We start from the raw sequence: 19,166 nt of genomic DNA, 5'->3' as shown, positions 1-19,166 counted from the left end.
GACTTATTCAGCTTTTCTTGGATTTTTGTTTATTGTAAGCCCTGGATATGAGGAAAGAATGTTTTTGAGACGTTTTTCCTAAATCCTGGAAGAGGAGAAGAGAACATGTAGCAGAGCAGGGATTTGAGGGGATCTGTTGGTTGTCTAGTCCACATCAAAAAGAAAGGAAAAGAAACAGTGAACTAAGGCAGCACAAATGGAGAGGGGAACCTATAGCTAAATTTTTCAAAATATTGTCTTTATAAAATTGTTAATTGCAGGACCGTTTTCCTGTCCCCTTAGTTTGGTATAGCTCCTAGCACAGCCATAATTCTTGTGGCAGTTGACCAGTACTGCCTGGAGCTAGAGAATTCTGAGATCCTACACAGCACTTTGTATGTAGAGTTAAAAGAAGTGGGTGGTTTTGTAGAAAGGCTGTAGGTGTAAAGGAAATTACATAACTGTTCTCTGCTTTATACAACTCATTTCTTAATACCTCTTGTATTAGGGTCAGAATTAGAAAGTAGATCTTCAGGATCATAAATGTTATAAAGCTTTGTTTTTAACTTTAAAGGATAATTTTGCTCAGTATCTAAAAAAGAATTTTTTTTTATTTGACAGGTAGAGTTATAGACAGTGAGAGAGAGAGACAAAGAGAAAGGTCTTCCTTCTGCTGGTTCACTCCCCAAATGGCCGCTACGGCTGGCGCTGCTCCAATCTGAAGCCAGGAGCCAGGTGCTTCTTCCTGGTTTCCCACGCTGGTGCAGGGGCTCAAGCACTTGGGCCATCCTCCACTGCCCTCCTGGGCCATAGCAGAGAGCTGGACTGGAAGAAGAGCAACCAGGACTAGAACCCGGCGCCCATATGGGATGCTGGCACTGCAGGTGGAGGATTAGCCAAGTGAGCCACGGCGCCAGCCCCAGTATCTAAAATTTTATTCTTTGGGGCATGTTCGGTCCCTGAACAGTTCTGTAAATATTTTGTATAATATATGCATTGTGTATATTGTTTTATACCACACAGATCCATAAGCCTGGGTTTTCAGTTTTCACAGGCTTATGTTTCCTTTTTTACCTCTGGCAAACAATTATGTCACAGAAAAATATGTACTTGAAAGTTAGATATTCAATTGTAGATTACAAATCTTTTAAAAATTTAGAATGTAGGGCATTATAAGTTAGGAAACTGGATCAGTCCTTAAAACCTTTTGTGAATAACATCTGTTATGTATATTCTAGATCTTGTATACTTGGCTTATTTCCCTTTACTTCAGTTTTATGGGGCTTAAAAAAAATAATTTTCTGGGGTCGGCACTGTGGCGTAGCAGGTAAAGCTGCTGCCTGCAGTGCTAGCATCCCATATGGGTGCTGGTTCGAGCCCCAGCTGTTCCACTTCCAATCCGGCTCTCTGCTGTGGCCTAGGAAAGTAGTAGAGGATGGCCCAAGTCCCAGAAGCTCCTGGCTCATGCTATTGTGGCCAGCTGTGGAGTGAACCAGCTGATGGAAGACCTTTTTCTCTCTCTGACTCTCCTTATCTCTCTGTTTAACTCCGACTTTCAAATAAATAAATCTTAAAAAAAGTAATTTTCTGAAACTTGCCACGTAAACCTGATCTAAAACACCAAACTCCGCGAGTTCATTTAAACCTGATTATACAACAGTGAAATAGATGACATGGATCTTAGAGAAGAGGAGTGCATTCCCCTCTAATGGGTTGGGAGCACATTTAAATCTAATTTTAAAAAACGTATTTATTTCCCGGTTGCCCCTCTTCCAGGCCAGCTCTCTGCTGTGGCCAGGAAGTGCAGTGGAGGATGGCCCGAGTCCTTGGGCCCTGCACCCCATGGGAGACCAGGAGAAGTACCTGGCTCCTGCCATCGGATCAGCGCGGCCATTGGAGGGTGAACCAACGGCAAAAGGAAGACCTTTCTCTCTGTCTCTCTCTCACTGTCCACTCTGCCTGTCAAAAAAAAAAAAAAAACTTATTTATTTATTTGAAAGGCATAGTGACAGAGAGGAGGGAGAGACAGAGAAGTATTATCTATCTGCTGGTTTCCTCCCTAATTGGCTGCAAGGCCTGTGGCTGGTCCAGGCTAAAGCCAAGAGCCCAGAAATCCATCTGGGTCTTCCATGTGGGTGACAGGAACTCAGGTACGTGGACCATCTCTTTCTGCCTTCTCAGGAGCATCAACAAGGAGCCAGATCAGAAGTGGAGAGCCAGGACTCGAACTGGCACTCTGATATGGGATGCCGGCATTATCAACAGTGGCTTAACCTGCTGTACCACACTGCCAGCCCCTTGGATCTGATTTTAACAGAGTTGTAGCAAGGCATGCAGTTTTATAACACCATGCTTCACATGAAATCGAGCCTTCGTGGGAAGATGCATTTGTATTTTTTTTTTTCTTTCAGATCATCACGTCTCTGTGCCCCATGTATGGCAGTCGGTTTGGTTATGCCCTTTCCAATGGCACAGTTGGAGTTTACGACAAAACAGCCCGGTACTGGAGAATTAAAGTTAGTATCATTCAGCCTCTGATACTGTAGTACTTGAGACTTATTGAGAGACTTCACTACTAATTATTGGAATTCTTTTTCAGTCCAAAAATCATGCCATGAGCATTCATGCTTTTGACCTTAACTCTGATGGAGTATGTGAACTGATAACTGGTTGGTCCAATGGGAAGGTGAGTTTAAATAGCAGAGTTGGGGTATAATCCATAGCAGTAATGGTCTGACGTCTTGGTTGTGTGACTTGGAACTGTACCGTGGCGATACAAACCGAGTCCCTTGGCTGTGTCTTCTAATTTAACCTCACAGTCTTCCTGCACTTGTCTTCCCGCTGTGGTTTTCAGCCCTACAGAGCGACTGAGGATTCTTGCAGTTTGGTAACTGAAGGAGACTCTCCAGGGAGATCCATTCTGCAGCTCTTCCTTGAAGGAATGGGGATGCATTAAGCAGGTTGACTGCAAGCGTGGGCCAGTAACAAAAGGAATTTTAATAACTTAACCATGAACAGTGTGGATAGCTCTTTTCTAATAGATCTTCAAAACTGAAAACTGGAAATTAGTGGAAAGAATCATGTTAGCATATTGCTAACATAACAAGCAGCTGTAACTTCAAAATAAAATCCTCTTGCTTTTTTTCTATTTATAACTTCAAATCAGAATTTTCTAGTCAGTTGGCAAGTCAGGATTGTCTTGTTAGAAACTGCCTCAGAAGCTGCCACGTCTCCATGGAGACCATTTGCCCTAGCTTTCTTGTCTGTAGGTGTTGAATTGCCTGAAGGGGATCAGCTGATTCCTGTCTTTCCTGCTCTGATTTTTCGTTAATTTTCCCCAGCACCTTGTAGTCTTCCTGCAGCCTTCTTTAGAGCCCGAGCTACTTGAAGGACAATTAGGTTGGTTCCTGCGTCTCTGCTTCGTTTTGTCTTTGGTATAGGGATTCAGGTTATAAGGGAAGACTGTATACTTGCTTGTTAATAAATTTGAAAGTCCACAGGTGGATGACTTAGTCCATTTGGGCTGTTAGAGCAAAATACTATAGGCGAAGTATTTTACAAAAATACCAGGTTTGTTTTACACTGGAGGCTGGGAAGCCCAGACTCAGTATCTGGTGAGAGCTCGCTGTGCTCTCCCTGTAACTGCACATGACTGCACGTGGCACGAGGGGCAAGGGGTCCCTCAGGGGCCTCTTAAATGGGCTCTAATCCTGTTCACGAAGGCCCTGCCCTCCTCACTCAGTCACCTCCTGCCCAGTTCCACCGCATGCTACTATCACTTTGGGGGTTGGGACTTCTACATTATAAACTTTTGGAGAAAGCAAACATTGAGACCATAGCAGTGAACCATATTTTGGGGAAATATAAATCATTATGGTTGAGTCAAGAATTAGAAAAGTAGGAGACAAGAAATGTCTCAGGTCCAGGTATGACTCTGGACCTAGATTCTTTATATTAAATGCTTTCAAAACTTTAAAGAATTTCTGTTATATAATCTATTCTAGAGGGGAAAAATTCTCAATCATTATGTAAGTGGAAAAAATGATTACTCTTAACAAATACACAGATCTGGCTTGTGACTGTAGGTGTAGATACTAATAACACCAGCCAGCAGGTGGCATTAAGGACATTTGTCTGACCCTGTGGCAGATGACGGATGGAGATGGTTTTCAGTTTCTTTAGCTCCATCTCCGACAAGAAGTCCCACCTGGAGCACAGGAATTCTGGAGGCAGCAGGATGTCAAGCGCCAGAACCTGGACGAGACTTGGCTTGATGGCTTCCAGTCCTGTCTTCACTATTGTCCACCTGGCATTGCAGCTGGGGGGAAATTCTGGCTGGAGATAAATTTGCATGGGAATTCCATTTCAGCCTTCCCAGAATAAAACAAACAAACAAAAAAAGTGCCAGCCAATTAGCTTTGTCTTCAGAAAGTCATTGATTGACTTGAAAGGTCGTCCTCCTCTCCTCCCAGCTAGACCTCCATGTAGGATACGCAAAAAAGAGGAATGTCTACAGAAATACTAACCTGTAGACGTGCTGCCTAGTTAGCAGATGAGCCATCTTGTTTGTTAGATATTGTGGAAATGCAGTGTGGGAAGCTGTTAAGTAGCAAGGCTTAGCTAGAAAGCAGCAGTGTGAGTTCAGCTTGAGTTAGAGAGTTAAGCTGATGTACCCAGAGCTTTGGTAAAGTACAGACCATTCACTACTTCACAGGGTTTAGCATTTGTAATTTTCAGGCTTATATGATGCTATTGTTGAAAACATGGATACTTGAAAGTGATGCACTCACAAACAAGGAATAGTCTGTGACCTGAATTATTTTTTGGTTGCAAAGTTTGGCCTCAGAAGGGTGTTTATGAAAAGATAGAATTAGTGAGTTACACTGTCTTTGAGGTGATTACTAGATTTTTCTGTAGTTATCCCTTTGTTTATGGATACCAGTGTCCTTCCTCGGAACAAAAATCATAATTTTAAATGATTGTCCTTCATAATTGATTTTGAGATGCACTTGTTTCTGATCAGAACTAGCTACTGGGAAGAGGAAACTCAAAAGGTAGGAGAGCTTTCTAGTGTATCTGAATAGTGTCTCTGTGGAAGAGGGTTGTTTTAAAAGGTTACATGGTAGAAAATTGGGCCAACTAGCCATTTTTCAAACTTTACATATGTGAAGGAGCTTCAAAACATTCATGGACAAAGTGAAATTAAAAAATAATGAGGGGCAGGCATTTGGCTTAAGCTGCCGATTAGGACACCCATGCACCACCCTGGGGCGCCTGAGTTTGGCTCCCAGCTCCAGCTTCCGATTCTAGCTTCCTGCTAACACAGGCCCTGACAGGCAGTGGTGATGGCTGACACAGTTGGCTCCTGCCATCCACAAGGAAGATCTGGATTGCGTTCTTCGCTCCTGACTTCAGTTCTGGCATTGAGGGCTTTTGGGGAGTAAATCAGAAAATAGGGGAGTGTGCACTCCAGTGCACTCTGTTTTGTCTTTCTCTGTCTCTCAAGTAAATTAAAATTTAAAAGATACTGTACATTTTTCCATGAACTCTTTGGCTCCCCCTTGAATGTATTTTTTACCTTTGTATATAATAAAGACATTCATTTTTATGTAGCGCTAACATACTGTGTACCTCCATGTGCTAGGCTCTGTCCTAAGTACATTCCGTGGGTTAACTCCTTTGGGCCTCTTTACGACTCTGAAGTGTGCATACTTTTATTTGCCCCATGTTCTGGCTGTTGATCCCCACATGAGAAACTCAAGCACAGGATGATTAAGGAGCTTGCCCAAGATCCCATCCCTGTAGGTGACAGAGCTGGGATACAAACTGGACATTTTGGCCGAGGAGCTTGTGCCCTCCTGCGTTATGCTGTAGGAAGTGTTGTGTGAAGGCCAGGGTAAGACAGCTTCTGCTGAAAAAGGAGAAAGTGTCCTGGTTGAGGCCCCGACAGTCTCCCAGTGGCCTTGAGCGTCTCCACAGGAGACACAGGGCTTCATGGAGTCTTTTTTTTTTTTTTTTTTTTTTTTTACAGATTTACTTATTCATTTGAAAGAGTTAGAGAGAGGGAGAGAAAGAGAGAAGTCTTCCATCTGCTGGTTCACTCCTCATATGGTCGCAATGTCCAGAACTGGGCTGGTGCAAAGCCAGGAGTTTCCTCTGCGTCTCCTTCATGGGTGCAGGGGCCCAAGGACTTGGGCCATCTTCTACTGCTTTCCCAGGCCACAGCAGAGATCTGGATCAGAAGTGCAGCAGCTGGGACTCCTGGCGCCCATGTAGGATGCCGGTGCCACAGGCGGTGGCTTTACCTGTTTCGCTGCAGTGCCTGGCCACCATGAAGTATTCTTGAAAGCTGCAATATTAAATGACTTGCAAAGCTGATTTTTATCTTAACATTTTGAGGTTTTTAAAAATAATTGTGGCATAAGCAACTTTAAAAGTTCTTGTTTCCTTTTTAGGTTGATGCTCGAAGCGACCGAACTGGAGAAGTCATCTTTAAAGATAACTTTTCTTCAGCCATTGCTGGTGTGGTAGAGGGAGATTACCGGATGGACGGCCATGTACAGTTGATCTGCTGCTCAGTGGATGGGGAGAGTAAGTTAGGAAGAAATCCAGTTTGGTTCGGTCCAAATGTGAGCAAGTCCCACTGTAAAGAATTGGTATTCAGATCTTCTTGTTCTAATAGACTCACTTAAATTAGACAAGAATTCAGCGTTTGAGGTTTTATAAAAAAATTATATTTACTTACTGAGTGCCAGAGAGAAAGAGAGAGAGAGAAAACTGCCATTCTCTTGTTTACTCCCCCAAAGTCTGCAATGCTCAGGGCTGGGCCACACTGAAGCCAGGAGCTGGGAACTTAATCCAAGTCTTCCATATGGGTAGCAGGAACCCAATTACTTGAGCCATTACCTGCTGCTTCCCGGGGTGTGTATTAGCAAGAAGCAGGAATCAGGAGTGGAGCTGGGACTCACACTCAGGCACTTTGATATGGGATACTGCCGTTGTAACTACTGGGCCAAATGCCTTTCTTCATTTTTAGTTTTTAGCAGCAGGTACGGGGGGCTGGCACTGTGATATAGTGGGCTAAGCCTCTGCCTGTGGCACCAGCATCTCATATGGGTGCTGGTTCGAGTCCTGGCTGTACCACTTCCGGTCCAGCTCTCTGCTACGGCCTGGGAAAGCAGTAGAAGATGGCCCGAGTTCTTGAGTCCCTATACCCACATGAGAGACCCAGAAGAAGCTCCTGGCTCCTGGCTTTGGATCTACTCAGCTCTATCCATTGCAGCCAGTTGGGAAGTGAACCAGCGGATGGAAGACCTCTCTCTCTGTCTCTGCCTCTCTGTAACTCTGCCTTTCAATTTAAAACAAACAAACAAAAACATGTAATTGGGCCGGCGCCGCGGCTCACTAGGCTAATCCTCCGCCTTGCGGCGCCGGCACACCGGGTTCTAGTCCCGGTCGGGGCACCGATCCTGTCCCGGTTGCCCCTCTTCCAGGCCAGCCCTCTGCGTGGCCAGGGAGTGCAGTGGAGGATGGCCCAAATCCTTGGGCCCTGCACCCCATGGGAGACCAGGAGAAGCACCTGGCTCCTGCCATCGGATCAGCGCGATGCGCAGGTCGCAGCGCGCCTACCGCGGCGGCCATTGGAGGGTGAACCAACGGCAAAGGAAGACCTTTCTCTCTGTCTCTCTCTCTCACTATCCACTCTGCCTGTCAAAAAAAAAAAAAAAAAAAAAAACAACATGTAATTGATGACCTAAAAATAGACCTGGCTGTGCTTGGATGTTCCTCAGCGTAGTGAGTGCTTTCCTTCTGCTCAGTCCGAGGCTACCTGCCGGGCACAGCTGAGATGCGGGGGAACCTCATGGACGCCAGCGTAGAGCAGGACCTGATCCGAGAGCTGAGTCAGAAAAAGCAGCATTTGTTGCTGGAACTCCGCAACTATGAGGAAAATGCCAAGGTGGGTCCTGGCGTGAAGGGGAAATGGAGCCAGTGTGGGGCTGACAGTGAGTGGCGAATGTGGCTGAGGAGTGAGTGTCATTGTGGGCTCCCCCTGCCCACTGGCAGAGGTGCAGGTGGCTTCAGCCTTTCGGTGACAGAAGTAGGAGCATGTATGTATCTTTTGATCTAGAAATACCACTTCCAGGCTGCTAAACTCTGTAGATACTTGCATGAATGTTCGAAGATCCTTGTTGCAGCACTGTTTGTACTGATGGACAGCTGGAAGTAACTGCAATATTCATCAGTGAGGGGGCGCATGTGCCAGGGTATATTAAACAGCTCAGAAGAGTGAAGAACATGCACTGTGGCTGACAGGGTATCTGTGGTTTTATTAAGTGGAAGGAAAGCAAGGACAATATGTATACAGCATCTTTCAACTTTCTCAAAATCAAACAATGCAGAAATTTGGGCCGGCGCCACGGCTCAATAGGCTAATCCTCCGCCTGCAGCGCCAGCACACCGGGTTCTAGTCCCGGCTGGGGCGTCGGATTCTCTCCCGGTTGCCCCTCTTCCAGGCCAGCTCTCTGCTATGGCCCGGGAGTGCAGTGGAGGATGGCCCAAGTCCTTGGGCCCTGCACCCCATGGGAGACCAGAAGCACCTGGCTCCTGCCTTCGGATCAGTGAGATGCGCCGGCCACAGCGCACCGGCCACGGCGGCCATTGGAGTTTGAACCAACAGCAAAAGGAAGACCTTTCTCTCTGTCTCTCTCTCTCTGTCCACTCTGCCTGTCAAAAAAAAAAATCAAATAATGCAGAAATTGACCATTCTGTTGTGTGTGTTTACGTCTGTGTGTGTATGTGGCTGGAAGATGAGTTGAGGAGTGGGACTTTAATTTGTCCTGTCACATGTTATGGTGTTTGAATTTGCCATACCAAGTAAAACTTCATTATTTTAAAAGAACAACACAAAAAATGTGAAAGGCATCCTGGGGACAGTGGGCTATAACCAGGGAAAGGGCCACGGGTGTTTGCCACAGGGCCAGGGAGAGCAGAGAGACACTCGTGAGGGAAGTGCTCCGAATTCTCAGGGTTAATGTAATAAGCTGATGGGGCATCTATGTTTTGAAGTTGATGCGCTGTATTATTTTACCAAAAATTCGTTTACTACGTTGGCGACTGAGCTGAATGTGGGTGGGGTGTTTTACAGGCTGAATCGAGCAGTCCACTGAGTGAGGCCGACGGGCATCGGGGCATAATCCCGGCTAATACCAAACTCCACACTGCCCTCTCTGTCAACCTGGGGAATGAAAACCAAGCTGCTCATGTAGAGCTGCGCATTTCCACGTCTAATGGTACGGCAGTGCAGCTGGCATCTCTGGGCACCCACACCTTCCTGGAGTGGTTCTCCAACCGCTGTTTCCCTCTTCCCTGCAGATACCATCATCCGAGCAGTGCTGATTTTTGCAGAGGGGATCTTTATAGGTGAAAGTCACGTGGTACACCCCAGCATTCACAACCTCTCCAGTTCCATCCGGGTCCCCATTACCCCTCCTAAAGATGTTCCTGTGGATCTGCACTTGAAAGCCTTCGTGGGTTACAGGAGCAGGTGACCCCTGACAAGCCACGGTTCATTCCCACAGCACAGATCTTCCACTGTGTGTGGCTTCTGTGAGCCTGAGAAGCCATCTGACGGTTCTGTCTACCCGTCAGGTTGTCCATTACCTTTTAATTCCCTAATTTAAAATCCTAAAAAAAAAAAAAAAAAAAAAAAAAAAGGATGTCAGTTTAAGATCATTATTTTGTGATTTTAATCATATAAGATAATTCATGATTTGTTACCTCACAGTCTACTAAGAATATAAGGGTTATAAGGGCCAGGCTGTACCTTTGTTTTATAGTCCGCACCTCAGCTAATGATAAACAGCTCTTGCATTAGTGGGAGTTAAAATCCTTTTCACATACCTTGTAGTGTGTTTTAAACCCTCGCATGCATGCATATGTGTAGACTTGTGTTATCTGTAAATTCCAGATCCAGTTACTGTAGCACCCCAGCCCTCAAGTGTTTTGAGGGTACTGTCCTCAGCATCAAGTGATGGCCTGGTAGAAACTTTGTTTTCTGATTCTTGCACTTTGAAACAACATTCCATAAAACACAACCCTCTTGTGTTCTGTTGGATGTCATAGCACCCAGTTCCATGTATTTGAATTGACCAGACAGCTCCCCCGATTCTCCATGTATGCGCTGACCAGCCCGGCCCCTGCCAGTGAGCCTGTCAGTTATGTTAACTTCATCATTGCAGAACGGGCACACAGGGTGAGTGGCTTGCTTTTTTCTTTCAATAATGTAGCGCTTTCGAATCCTTTAGATATTGTTTCATATGGAGGGGGAAATTACATGAATGTCTTATGTTGGTAAATATGATATGGAAGAATTACATCACTTGGAGTTGGCTTCTAACCTGCAATAAACATATTGCTGGGATACCTTCTCTCACTTTGAGAAATATACAGATTATTTACCTGCTCAGCCCTTCCTTACAGGTAAATTCGTAGCAGCTTTTAATTCTTCCCTTTCTTTTGTTCTGGTCTTGGTGGGGTTGTCCTGGCCTAGTGTTTCAAACGGAATCTACATCAAGATGGAAGGAGAGTGGGACTGGGAGTTGGAAGCATTTTGGGGTTCAAGTGCTACTTTCCCTAACTAAATTCTTAGTGATCTTGGGGAACTCAAATTTCTTCAGCAGTTTGAGCCCCCTCCTTATCTGTAGGTGAGGATAGTGTGCCCACCTTGTAGGGAGCCCCACGGATTGAGTGACTGGTGTGACAACACCTCATGAAGTTGGAAGGACTAATGCCAGTGGATTTTAACCTTGGCTGGGCTTCAGAATTCTTGGTGAGGCTTTTTAATCATGTAGATTCCTGGCCTGCAGAACCAGGAACTCTGCAGCTAGAGCCTGCCAAAGGCTTCACCAAGAACAGGCGGTTCTCAAGTTCTCATAACTGTGTTCTAAACACTGTCCTGTGTTACAGTTATTAGCATTAAAACTTGTGGGGTGAATGCATCTTTGTCTCTGTGGTGTGTGTGCATGTATATTTCATTTAAAAATTATTTTTTAAGAATAGACTAGTTTGAAGCAGCGTATGTCGTCCCAGGATGCATCCACCGAATAGCTGTCAAGTAACAGAATTAGCATCAATCCTGACTCATTCATACATTGCGCGTAGGAGTATATCCACATAGAAAGTACTGTAACCCCTGCCTGCTGCGGGCCAGCCACAGTTATGAACGCTGACACTTGAGGAAGGAAAGGGAGTGGTAAGGTTAGTGTTCCCCTGGTGGGGTGGGCTGAAGTGTAGCTCAGTCTTTTTTTTTTTAACAAACCAGTGAAACTAGAAAGAACTCATCCTTCAAGAATGGCTGTACTGTAAGAATGGAAGTTCTCATCATTCTGTTCATTTTTAAGGTTGTTGTGTGGCTCAGCCAGAACTTCCTGCTACTAGAAGACACCGCCATTCAGAACGCTCCGTTTCAAGTGTGTTTCACATCCTTGCGGAATGGCGGCCAGCTGTGTATAAAAGTAAAACCTAGTGGCGAGGTAACGTGGCATATCATGGGGCGTGGGTTTCTCATGTGTTTACCATTCAGGGCCAAGTGAGGTGCAGGATCAAAATCTCAAGGTCATAAAACCAAACGGTCCAGCTCAGTTAGTGTTATCATCGTAGACACTGGGATGTCATCTAGAACCATGATTTTCTGTCCCCTTCACTCCTTCCCCTTTCCCCTTCCTCGTGTCATTTGGAAAAGATTAGGAATACAGAGGTGAATCAAAACACTTGATTGAACGATTTATTTTTATAAGGCTGGGGAGCTGAACTTTTAGCCAGCTGCAGCACATAATTATATGGTTTATAATTTCCTGGAGGGCTAATATTATCTTATTCATCCCCACATGTGAGCATATGATCAATAATTGTGTTGAATATTGGGGCATTCTAGTACTGTTTCAGCTAAGTTTGTCTAGCATCTGAGGATACTAAACTTCTGTTTTTTCCTGGATAGATCACTATAAATACTGATGATATTGATTTGGCTGGTGATGTCATCCAGTCGATGGCATCATTTTTTGCTATTGAAGACCTTCAGGTAGAAGCAGACTTTCCTGTCTACTTTGAGGAATTACGAAAGGTGTTGGTTAAGGTGAGGATGTGGTGGTCTAATACTTGGAAATATTTCTCTTAGGTTAATGAGACAACAGATATACATATGATAATCAAGTTTTAATAATTGCTGCAGAAAATTGAATTAGTATTAGAGAATTCGCTAGTTCAAGGCTTTCTTCTGTAGAAGTGTCTTAGGGGGATATGTACCTATTACCCTATCCCCTTTGGTGTAGGGAGATATTTAAAAAAAAAAGTCACATTAGCATCTTCGTCTACTAGCCCTTCATTTCATTCGTTGCACCACTTTTATCTGTTTTGTATAAGATGTTCCAAAAACGCAAATTGGAAATAACAAAGCAAGATGAGGAGGGATGTGAATGGCTCCAGAATGTAAAGACACTGTCTCTGCAAAGCCTAAAGTGTTGATGCACAAGTTGCTTCAGTGCTACAGCACAGGAAGCAGGAATCATCTACATGGAGCGTCACGATGGGGGAGTGTGTACTACAGTGGTTTTCCTGGGGAGGAGCTGTGCTAGTAGGAGGGAGCTAGGATGCTGGCAGTGAGCAGGGCAGAGAACAGGGCCCGGACGTGGTAGACGGTGTCTTCTGTCTGCCTGGTTTCCCAGATGTTTTTGTTTCCCGACTGTTCATGGTCTCCAGGTGGACGAATATCATTCAGTGCATCAGAAGCTCAGTGCTGACATGGCTGATAATTCTAACCTGATCCGGAGTTTGCTGGTCCGAGCTGAGGACGCACGTCTGATGAGGGACATGTGAGTACCTTGGCTAGGGCAGGTGCAAGATTAACACATCAGTAATGTGGAACAGCAACTCTTAGATGCTACTTGTAGGAGTATAAATTGGTACAATGACTTTGGAAAATAACTTGGAATTATCATTAAAGTTGAAAATATGTATACCCTACAACCCAGTAATTCTTCTCCAGGTATACAAATTCAGCCTGTAGAAATTCATGCACATACAAACCAGGATTCATTTAAAAGAATAGTTAGTAAAGGTGTTGTTTATAAGAATTCCAAAGTGAAAGTAATCCAAACCAGCATTAACAGTATAATGGATAAGTCATGCTAAGTTGTAACAAATGCCAAGTCAGCTTCTAAAGTAGCTGTAACATTTTGTTTTACCATCAGCAATGCATGAGAGTTCCAGTTGTGTCTTTGCCAGCATTTGTAGTTTTAGTCATTTTCATTGTTGTATAGTAATCTCATTGTGGTTTTAGTTTATACCTTTGTTTTTAAAACCTTGATAAAGTACGAAGCTGAATCTGTTGTCAGAACATTTTCTTAAGAATAAGTCACTTTCATCTCGTGAATATTAATCTGAAATGTGAACGATACCCATATTCCCTCACACAGGGGGCTTGATGATTCTTAAATTCCTAAATCCAAAGAAGACACAATTAATCACATAGGAAGGCCATTTGCCTTTATTTAGAAGACATAGACTATTTTGATGAGGACTTCTCAATATTTTTAAAGTAAACATCAGCAGTTGCTTTTTTTAAAATAAAAATATAGTTAGGAATAGTCTTTTTTTTTTTTTTTTGACAGGCAGAGTGGACAGTGAGAGTCAGAGAGAAAGGTCTTCCTTTTTCCGTGGTTCACCCTCCAATGGCCACTGTGGCTGGCGCACTGTGCTGATCCGAAGCCAGGAGCCAGGTGCTTCCCCTGGCCTCCCATTCAGGTGCAGGGCCCAAGGACCCATCCTCCACTGCACTCCCAGGCCACAACAGAGAGCTGGACTGGAAGAGGAGCAACCGGGATAGAACCTGGTGTGCCGGTGCCGCAGGCAGAGGATTAGCCTAGTGAGCCGTGGGGCTGGCCCTTTTTTTTTTTTTTAATTATTTATAAGCCAGAATTAGATCTATCTTCCATCCACTGGTTCTCTCCCTAAATGACTGCGATGGCTGGGGCTGGGCCAGACCAAAGCCAGGAGCCAGGAATGTTTTCCAGGTCTCCCACATGGGTGCAGGGGCCCAAGGTCATGGGCCATCCTCTGCTTTCCTGGAGCTGGATCGAAGTGGAACAGCTGGGACTCAAACCAGCGCCCATATGGGATTCTGGTGTTGTAGACGATGGCTTAATCCGTTGTGCTACAGCACCGGCCCTGTGCCATCCTTTTTAATGTGTCTAAGAAATCTGCAGGATTTTCTTGTTTCTTAACATATTGATATGGTGATGTTAAATTGCTGTTGATTGACACAGGAAAACAATGAAGAGGCGCTATATGGAACTTTATGACCTTAATAAAGACTTGCTAAATGAATATAAAATCCGCTGTAATAATCACACAGAGCTGTTAGGAAACCTTAAAGCAGTAAATCAAGCGATTCAAAGAGCAGGTCGTCTGCGAGGTGAGTCTCCTCTCATAGAGCCTGTCTGTAATGTTTCGGGTGGGAGTCACCGAACATGGTGGTAAACGGTAGTTCCTAGTAAGGGCCTTCAGTACCCTGGAGCTGGCCCCAGTCACCTGGCTGCATTTAGTCAGAGTATTGTTTGGCTTCCGTCCCCAGATTTCTCAGGGAAAGAAAACCTTTAGCTCCTTTTCCCAGATCTTGCTGCATCCTCTAAAGAAAACCTGGTAAAAAAAAAGGCGCAAAGGACCCCCGTAGGAAAGACAGATGGAAGATTAATGTTGGTATCCAACTTGAAAGTTTATAAGTAGAACAGAATAGACCAAAGGAAGCAGAAACCTAGTCAGAATTTATACCCGAGTTTTACTGTTGAGTCCATGTTATCACCTCTCTTAGAAATAATCTTCCCTCGGTGGGTATGAGCATTAATCCCTTCCTGTGTAACTTTTGGTTTCTAGGTTTGAGATTGTTTTTGTGATAAATTCTTTTACCAAGTTAACTTTTTCAGGGAGTGGTAAGATAAATGAGTTAACTAAATTTGCATATTTAACTATCCCGAGTTTTATGTTGTTTAAAAACTGGCCTCTAATTTATAATTTCAGTTTTAATAATATTTTGGGTCATACTGACTCAAGATTTCTTTTCCTACAGTTGGAAAACCCAAGAACCAGGTGATCACTGCTTGTCGCGATGCAATTCGGAGCAACAACATCAATACACTGTTCAGAATCATGCGGGTGGGGACGGCTTCCTCCTAGGCGAGCAGAGAATGGGCACTGTGCTGTGTGTGAAGACAACTTCAGTGAGTTGTATAAACTGAAGACAAAGCGTTACTTAAGAACAATGGATTCACTTTCTATTTTCAAATCAGTAGAATTGTTGTGATATAAAACTAGATTTATATACAGAACAATACTTTTGAAATGTTAGGGCTTCACAGTCTAAATTTTTGTTTATGTAAAGTCAGTGTATAAATATCTTTTTCTTGAAATGAGTTAAATTTGTAATTTTCAAATAGATCATCTGCTTTTTCATTAAAATTTAAAGGTGTCAGACTTTGTGTGGATGACTTGTAAAATCACCACCTATCAGAACTGCATCAGCTATTTGTATTTAGTGGAGTAAAACAAGAACGTGGCTATTCTGTGTGCGTGCCTTCTTTTTATTCAGAGAAGTGAGTGTAAACATTTATATGGAGGAGGAGCCAGCGTAGAGCGATGAGTCATTCGTTGGGGTAATGTTAGTTGCTGTAATAAATAGGCCTCAAAATTCGTGACTCATTTCTCATTTATTACATAGATTTCTTGCTTTTCTCAGCCTGAGTTCTCTAAATAAAGAAGCCCAAGGAAGATTTCCTCTTTTTAAAAGCTGTGGTCTGGAAGTAGCCCACCATGATCTCGCTCACCTTTCACCGGGCACCACACCACATCTGCAGGGGAGGCCATGTTATCTTGCCATGCCAATAGGCAGCAGTCTCTTCTCTGGGAGGTAAAATTCTGTGCTGAGGTGGATTTGAAAGCTGGCCTCATGACTGGCACTTTGCCCATCTTCTAAGGCTCCATAAGCAGATGGGGGGTAAGGGGCCCTCTCCTTGAGGCTTGTATAAACTAACTTTCCAGTAGCTTCCATGCAGCCACTTAAGATTCCCCTCTCCTTTATCTGAAACGTAAGCTTTGTGAAGTCTGAATTTTTATGAGAATATGCCCTATATCTTTGTTTTGCATTTTCAATTTACAAGCTCACATCTGCTGTATTATTTTCCATATTCTTTAAGTACTAAAGTTTTGTTCCTGCTTTAAAAGGAAGCTGAAGAGCAGAGATTTATTAATGGCAAAATTATTCAAGTCCCAGTGTTGAATCTTTTTCCCTTGTTAACCTTAGTCTAACTTAATCTTTTGAAATTAAAATCTTTAGTTGGTGCTGGTTTTAACTTGTTTGGCACCTTTTTTTTTTTTTTTTTAAGATTTATTTTATTTATTTGAAAGTTACAGAGAGAGGTAGAGACAGAGAGCGAGGTTTTCCATCCGCTGGTTCACTCCCCAGAAGGCTGCAATGGCCAGAGCTGAGCCGATCTGAAGCCAGGAGCCAGGAGCCTCCTCTGGGTCTCCCATGTGGGTGCAGGGGCCCAAGGACTTGGGCCATCTTCTACTTCTTTCCCAGGCCATAGCAGAGAGCTGGATCAGAGGAGTAGCAGCTTGGGACTCAAACTGGCACCCATATGGGACACCAGCACCTCAGGCCAGGGCTTTAACCCGCTGTGCCACAGCGCCAGCCCTGGCACCATTCTTTTTTTTAGTAAACCTAATAGAATATTCTCATCAAAAAGGTCATTCTGTTGTTCTGCGGCCAGAAAACTTCCTTAGACCTAAAGATAGTCATGGCAGAACTTAAAAGGGGTTGACCTGCGGCAAGGCATCTTTAACCAGTCCTCACTGATAAGCTCCCAGCAACTTTCTTTCACAGCAATTCGGTATCAGCGTTTGTTTCCCAGATGAGGCCTCTGAGCCGGGGAAGGCAGTGTCCTGTACGGGCGGGGCCCACAGTAAGTGGTGGGGTGAAGGAGGCTTCGGAACTAAGTAGTCATGGCGCTCTGCTCCTCCAGACTGTTCCCAAGCCAGTCCGGACTGGATTACATGGAGACGCGCATCCGTGGGGGTTTTCCTCCCGCTTAGAAGATACCGTGTTCAGTTTAGAGATGAGAACCATTTGTTGCCACATTTTTTTCTATCGTGGTAAAATCCAAATGCCTTCTTGAAGCTCCAGCCAGTGTTAGTTTACTGCTGGATTTTATTGAAGCTTGAAGCAAAGCGTTCTGCCTTCATTTAAAAGCAGATTTTTGTGGATTATGGCTGTTTAGGAGATTTTTAGTCATTTTGTGAGCATCTTTTAAAAATTCAGGCCTTGTAATTCAGTATGTTACCAAGATGGTATAGTTTCTATTTTTTCTCACCAGGTCTGCCTCTCCAGTACATCGGGGCTCTGCTCCCATTTTCAGAACTCTCCTCTCTCCACGTGTATTCCTTAGCCCTCATTACATCCTGTTTATAGAAACCCTAAGCTGTTCAGTTAGAGCAGGGCCTGCACCTTCATCAGCTTCCTCCTCTCCAGTGCTGTCCCAGTGCCTCTAGTTTGGAAAGCATCTACCGCTCTCCATGGGATTGTCCTCAGCAAGCCTGGCAGCAGCTTCAGAAATCCAAGAACTAGGAACTTGACAGCTATTATGCAACCCCAGGAGGGCTTTGCAAAAATGATTTTCAGCATTTACTAATGTTTTAAGTCTTGTCATTAGCAGTTACAAATCTCCCACTGCAGACTCCTGTGATCACAGAACTCAATTATCTCCAATTTCTCTGAAACTGAAGTATGATGAGACACACTGCAGCCTGGTGTTTGGCACTGCCCTTTCCCATCTGGCCCCGGCCCACGCAATTTGCTCTAGTTCCTGAGTCATCTTGGATTTGTGTGGTGCAGAACTCTGCCTTCCCTAAAGATGATGCCATGTGGACGGTCCCCTACACGTTCTTCAGTTCTCTGGGTGGACTGACTGCACCAGGGGGAGCCTGTTCCAGTGGGGGTGTCCCATTCCCTGAAGGCTGCAGGCCTCCCTCTGGCATCACACCAGGTCATCTCTCGCAAGGGCCCTTTTACTGGAGTTTGTATTTTCTCATTCAGTTTTAGTAGTGGGAAGTAGAGAATGGAATTGAAGCCTCTTGCCAAGGTAATACAAGCCTAGGAGAGGCAGCCCAAGCTGTGATTTTCTTCAGTATTCTCTGAGGAAGAAACCACATCCAGTGGAGTTTCAGAGGCAATATATATATATGTAGTATATATATATTAAATATATATTATATATTAAATATAAATTAATATTATATATTAATATATTAAATATAAATTAATATAATATATATTAAATATATTAAATATATATATATATTTAAACTTTTACTTGAGAGATTTCCCCATTGCCCTCAACAGCTGAGCAGGACCAAGTGGAAGTGAGGAACCACAAACAATCTGGGTCTCCCACATGGGTGGCAGGGACCCAAGTACCTGAGCCCTCACCGGCTGCCTCCCGGGTGTGCACTAGCAGGAAGCTGGGACTGGAACACAGGCACTCGGACACAGGCCGTGAGTATCCCACATGGCCATCTTTACCACTGTGCCGAACACCCACCCCCAGAGGCAAGTCTTAAGATGTAGACAAGCTGTGTTCAAAACAAGTCTTTTTTTCTTCTAGGCTTCATTTTCCACATCCTTAAAATGAGGGACTGAAATTATGGATTCTTCCTTAAACCTTTTATTCTTCTATTAGAAGGAATGCATATATGCTTACAAATAAGCTTTAAAAATACTTCCTAATTTCCATTACTGTCAACATCAACAGGGGTTTTGCCGTAGGCAGTTTCAGTGAGTGATGAGTCCCTTGCGAGAGCCCGAAGCTCGAGGAAGGTAGTCAGGAAGGACGTAAAGCTGGGGACAAGGTGGAAGCCACAGGCGTGAGCTGGAGCTGGAGGCCATGCTGGAACCTGTCAGTTCTTGCTGCCCCTGACCTTGATGGTGCGGGCATGCAGCAGACACTGAGCCCTTTCATCAGAGCAGCTGCAGGCCAAGGTGAGCGACCACATGTGAGTCACTCCATGCCTGCTTTGTTCTGCCCTCCAGATCTTGCGTAAGAATTTGTGGCTACCCTAACTGGAAACGCGGCAGTTCTGGG

The 19,166-nt window shown here is 44.3% G+C and overlaps 1 protein-coding gene across 1 annotated transcript in view; it reads left to right on the top strand.

The window, feature by feature from the left end:
- Positions 1-15,727, top strand: part of BBS2 (Bardet-Biedl syndrome 2) — a 28,695-nt gene extending 12,968 nt beyond the window's left edge. Inside the window, exons 6-17 of the mRNA XM_062175865.1 lie at positions 2,391-2,495; positions 2,579-2,665; positions 6,435-6,570; positions 7,797-7,936; positions 9,125-9,269; positions 9,352-9,523; positions 10,102-10,231; positions 11,379-11,510; positions 11,975-12,112; positions 12,736-12,848; positions 14,301-14,449; positions 15,101-15,727. Of these exons, the coding sequence (XP_062031849.1) occupies positions 2,391-2,495; positions 2,579-2,665; positions 6,435-6,570; positions 7,797-7,936; positions 9,125-9,269; positions 9,352-9,523; positions 10,102-10,231; positions 11,379-11,510; positions 11,975-12,112; positions 12,736-12,848; positions 14,301-14,449; positions 15,101-15,207 (1,554 nt within the window). The 3' untranslated portion in view covers positions 15,208-15,727. The remainder of the gene's footprint in view (positions 1-2,390; positions 2,496-2,578; positions 2,666-6,434; positions 6,571-7,796; positions 7,937-9,124; positions 9,270-9,351; positions 9,524-10,101; positions 10,232-11,378; positions 11,511-11,974; positions 12,113-12,735; positions 12,849-14,300; positions 14,450-15,100) is intronic.
- Positions 15,728-19,166: the final 3,439 nt, after the last annotated feature.

This window comes from Lepus europaeus, chromosome 19, assembly GCF_033115175.1.
Source record: "Lepus europaeus isolate LE1 chromosome 19, mLepTim1.pri, whole genome shotgun sequence".
NCBI classification, from domain to species: domain Eukaryota; kingdom Metazoa; phylum Chordata; class Mammalia; order Lagomorpha; family Leporidae; genus Lepus; species Lepus europaeus.
The sequence above is the reverse complement of the archived record's forward strand: the minus strand, read 5'-3'. Positions and strand labels throughout refer to the sequence as shown.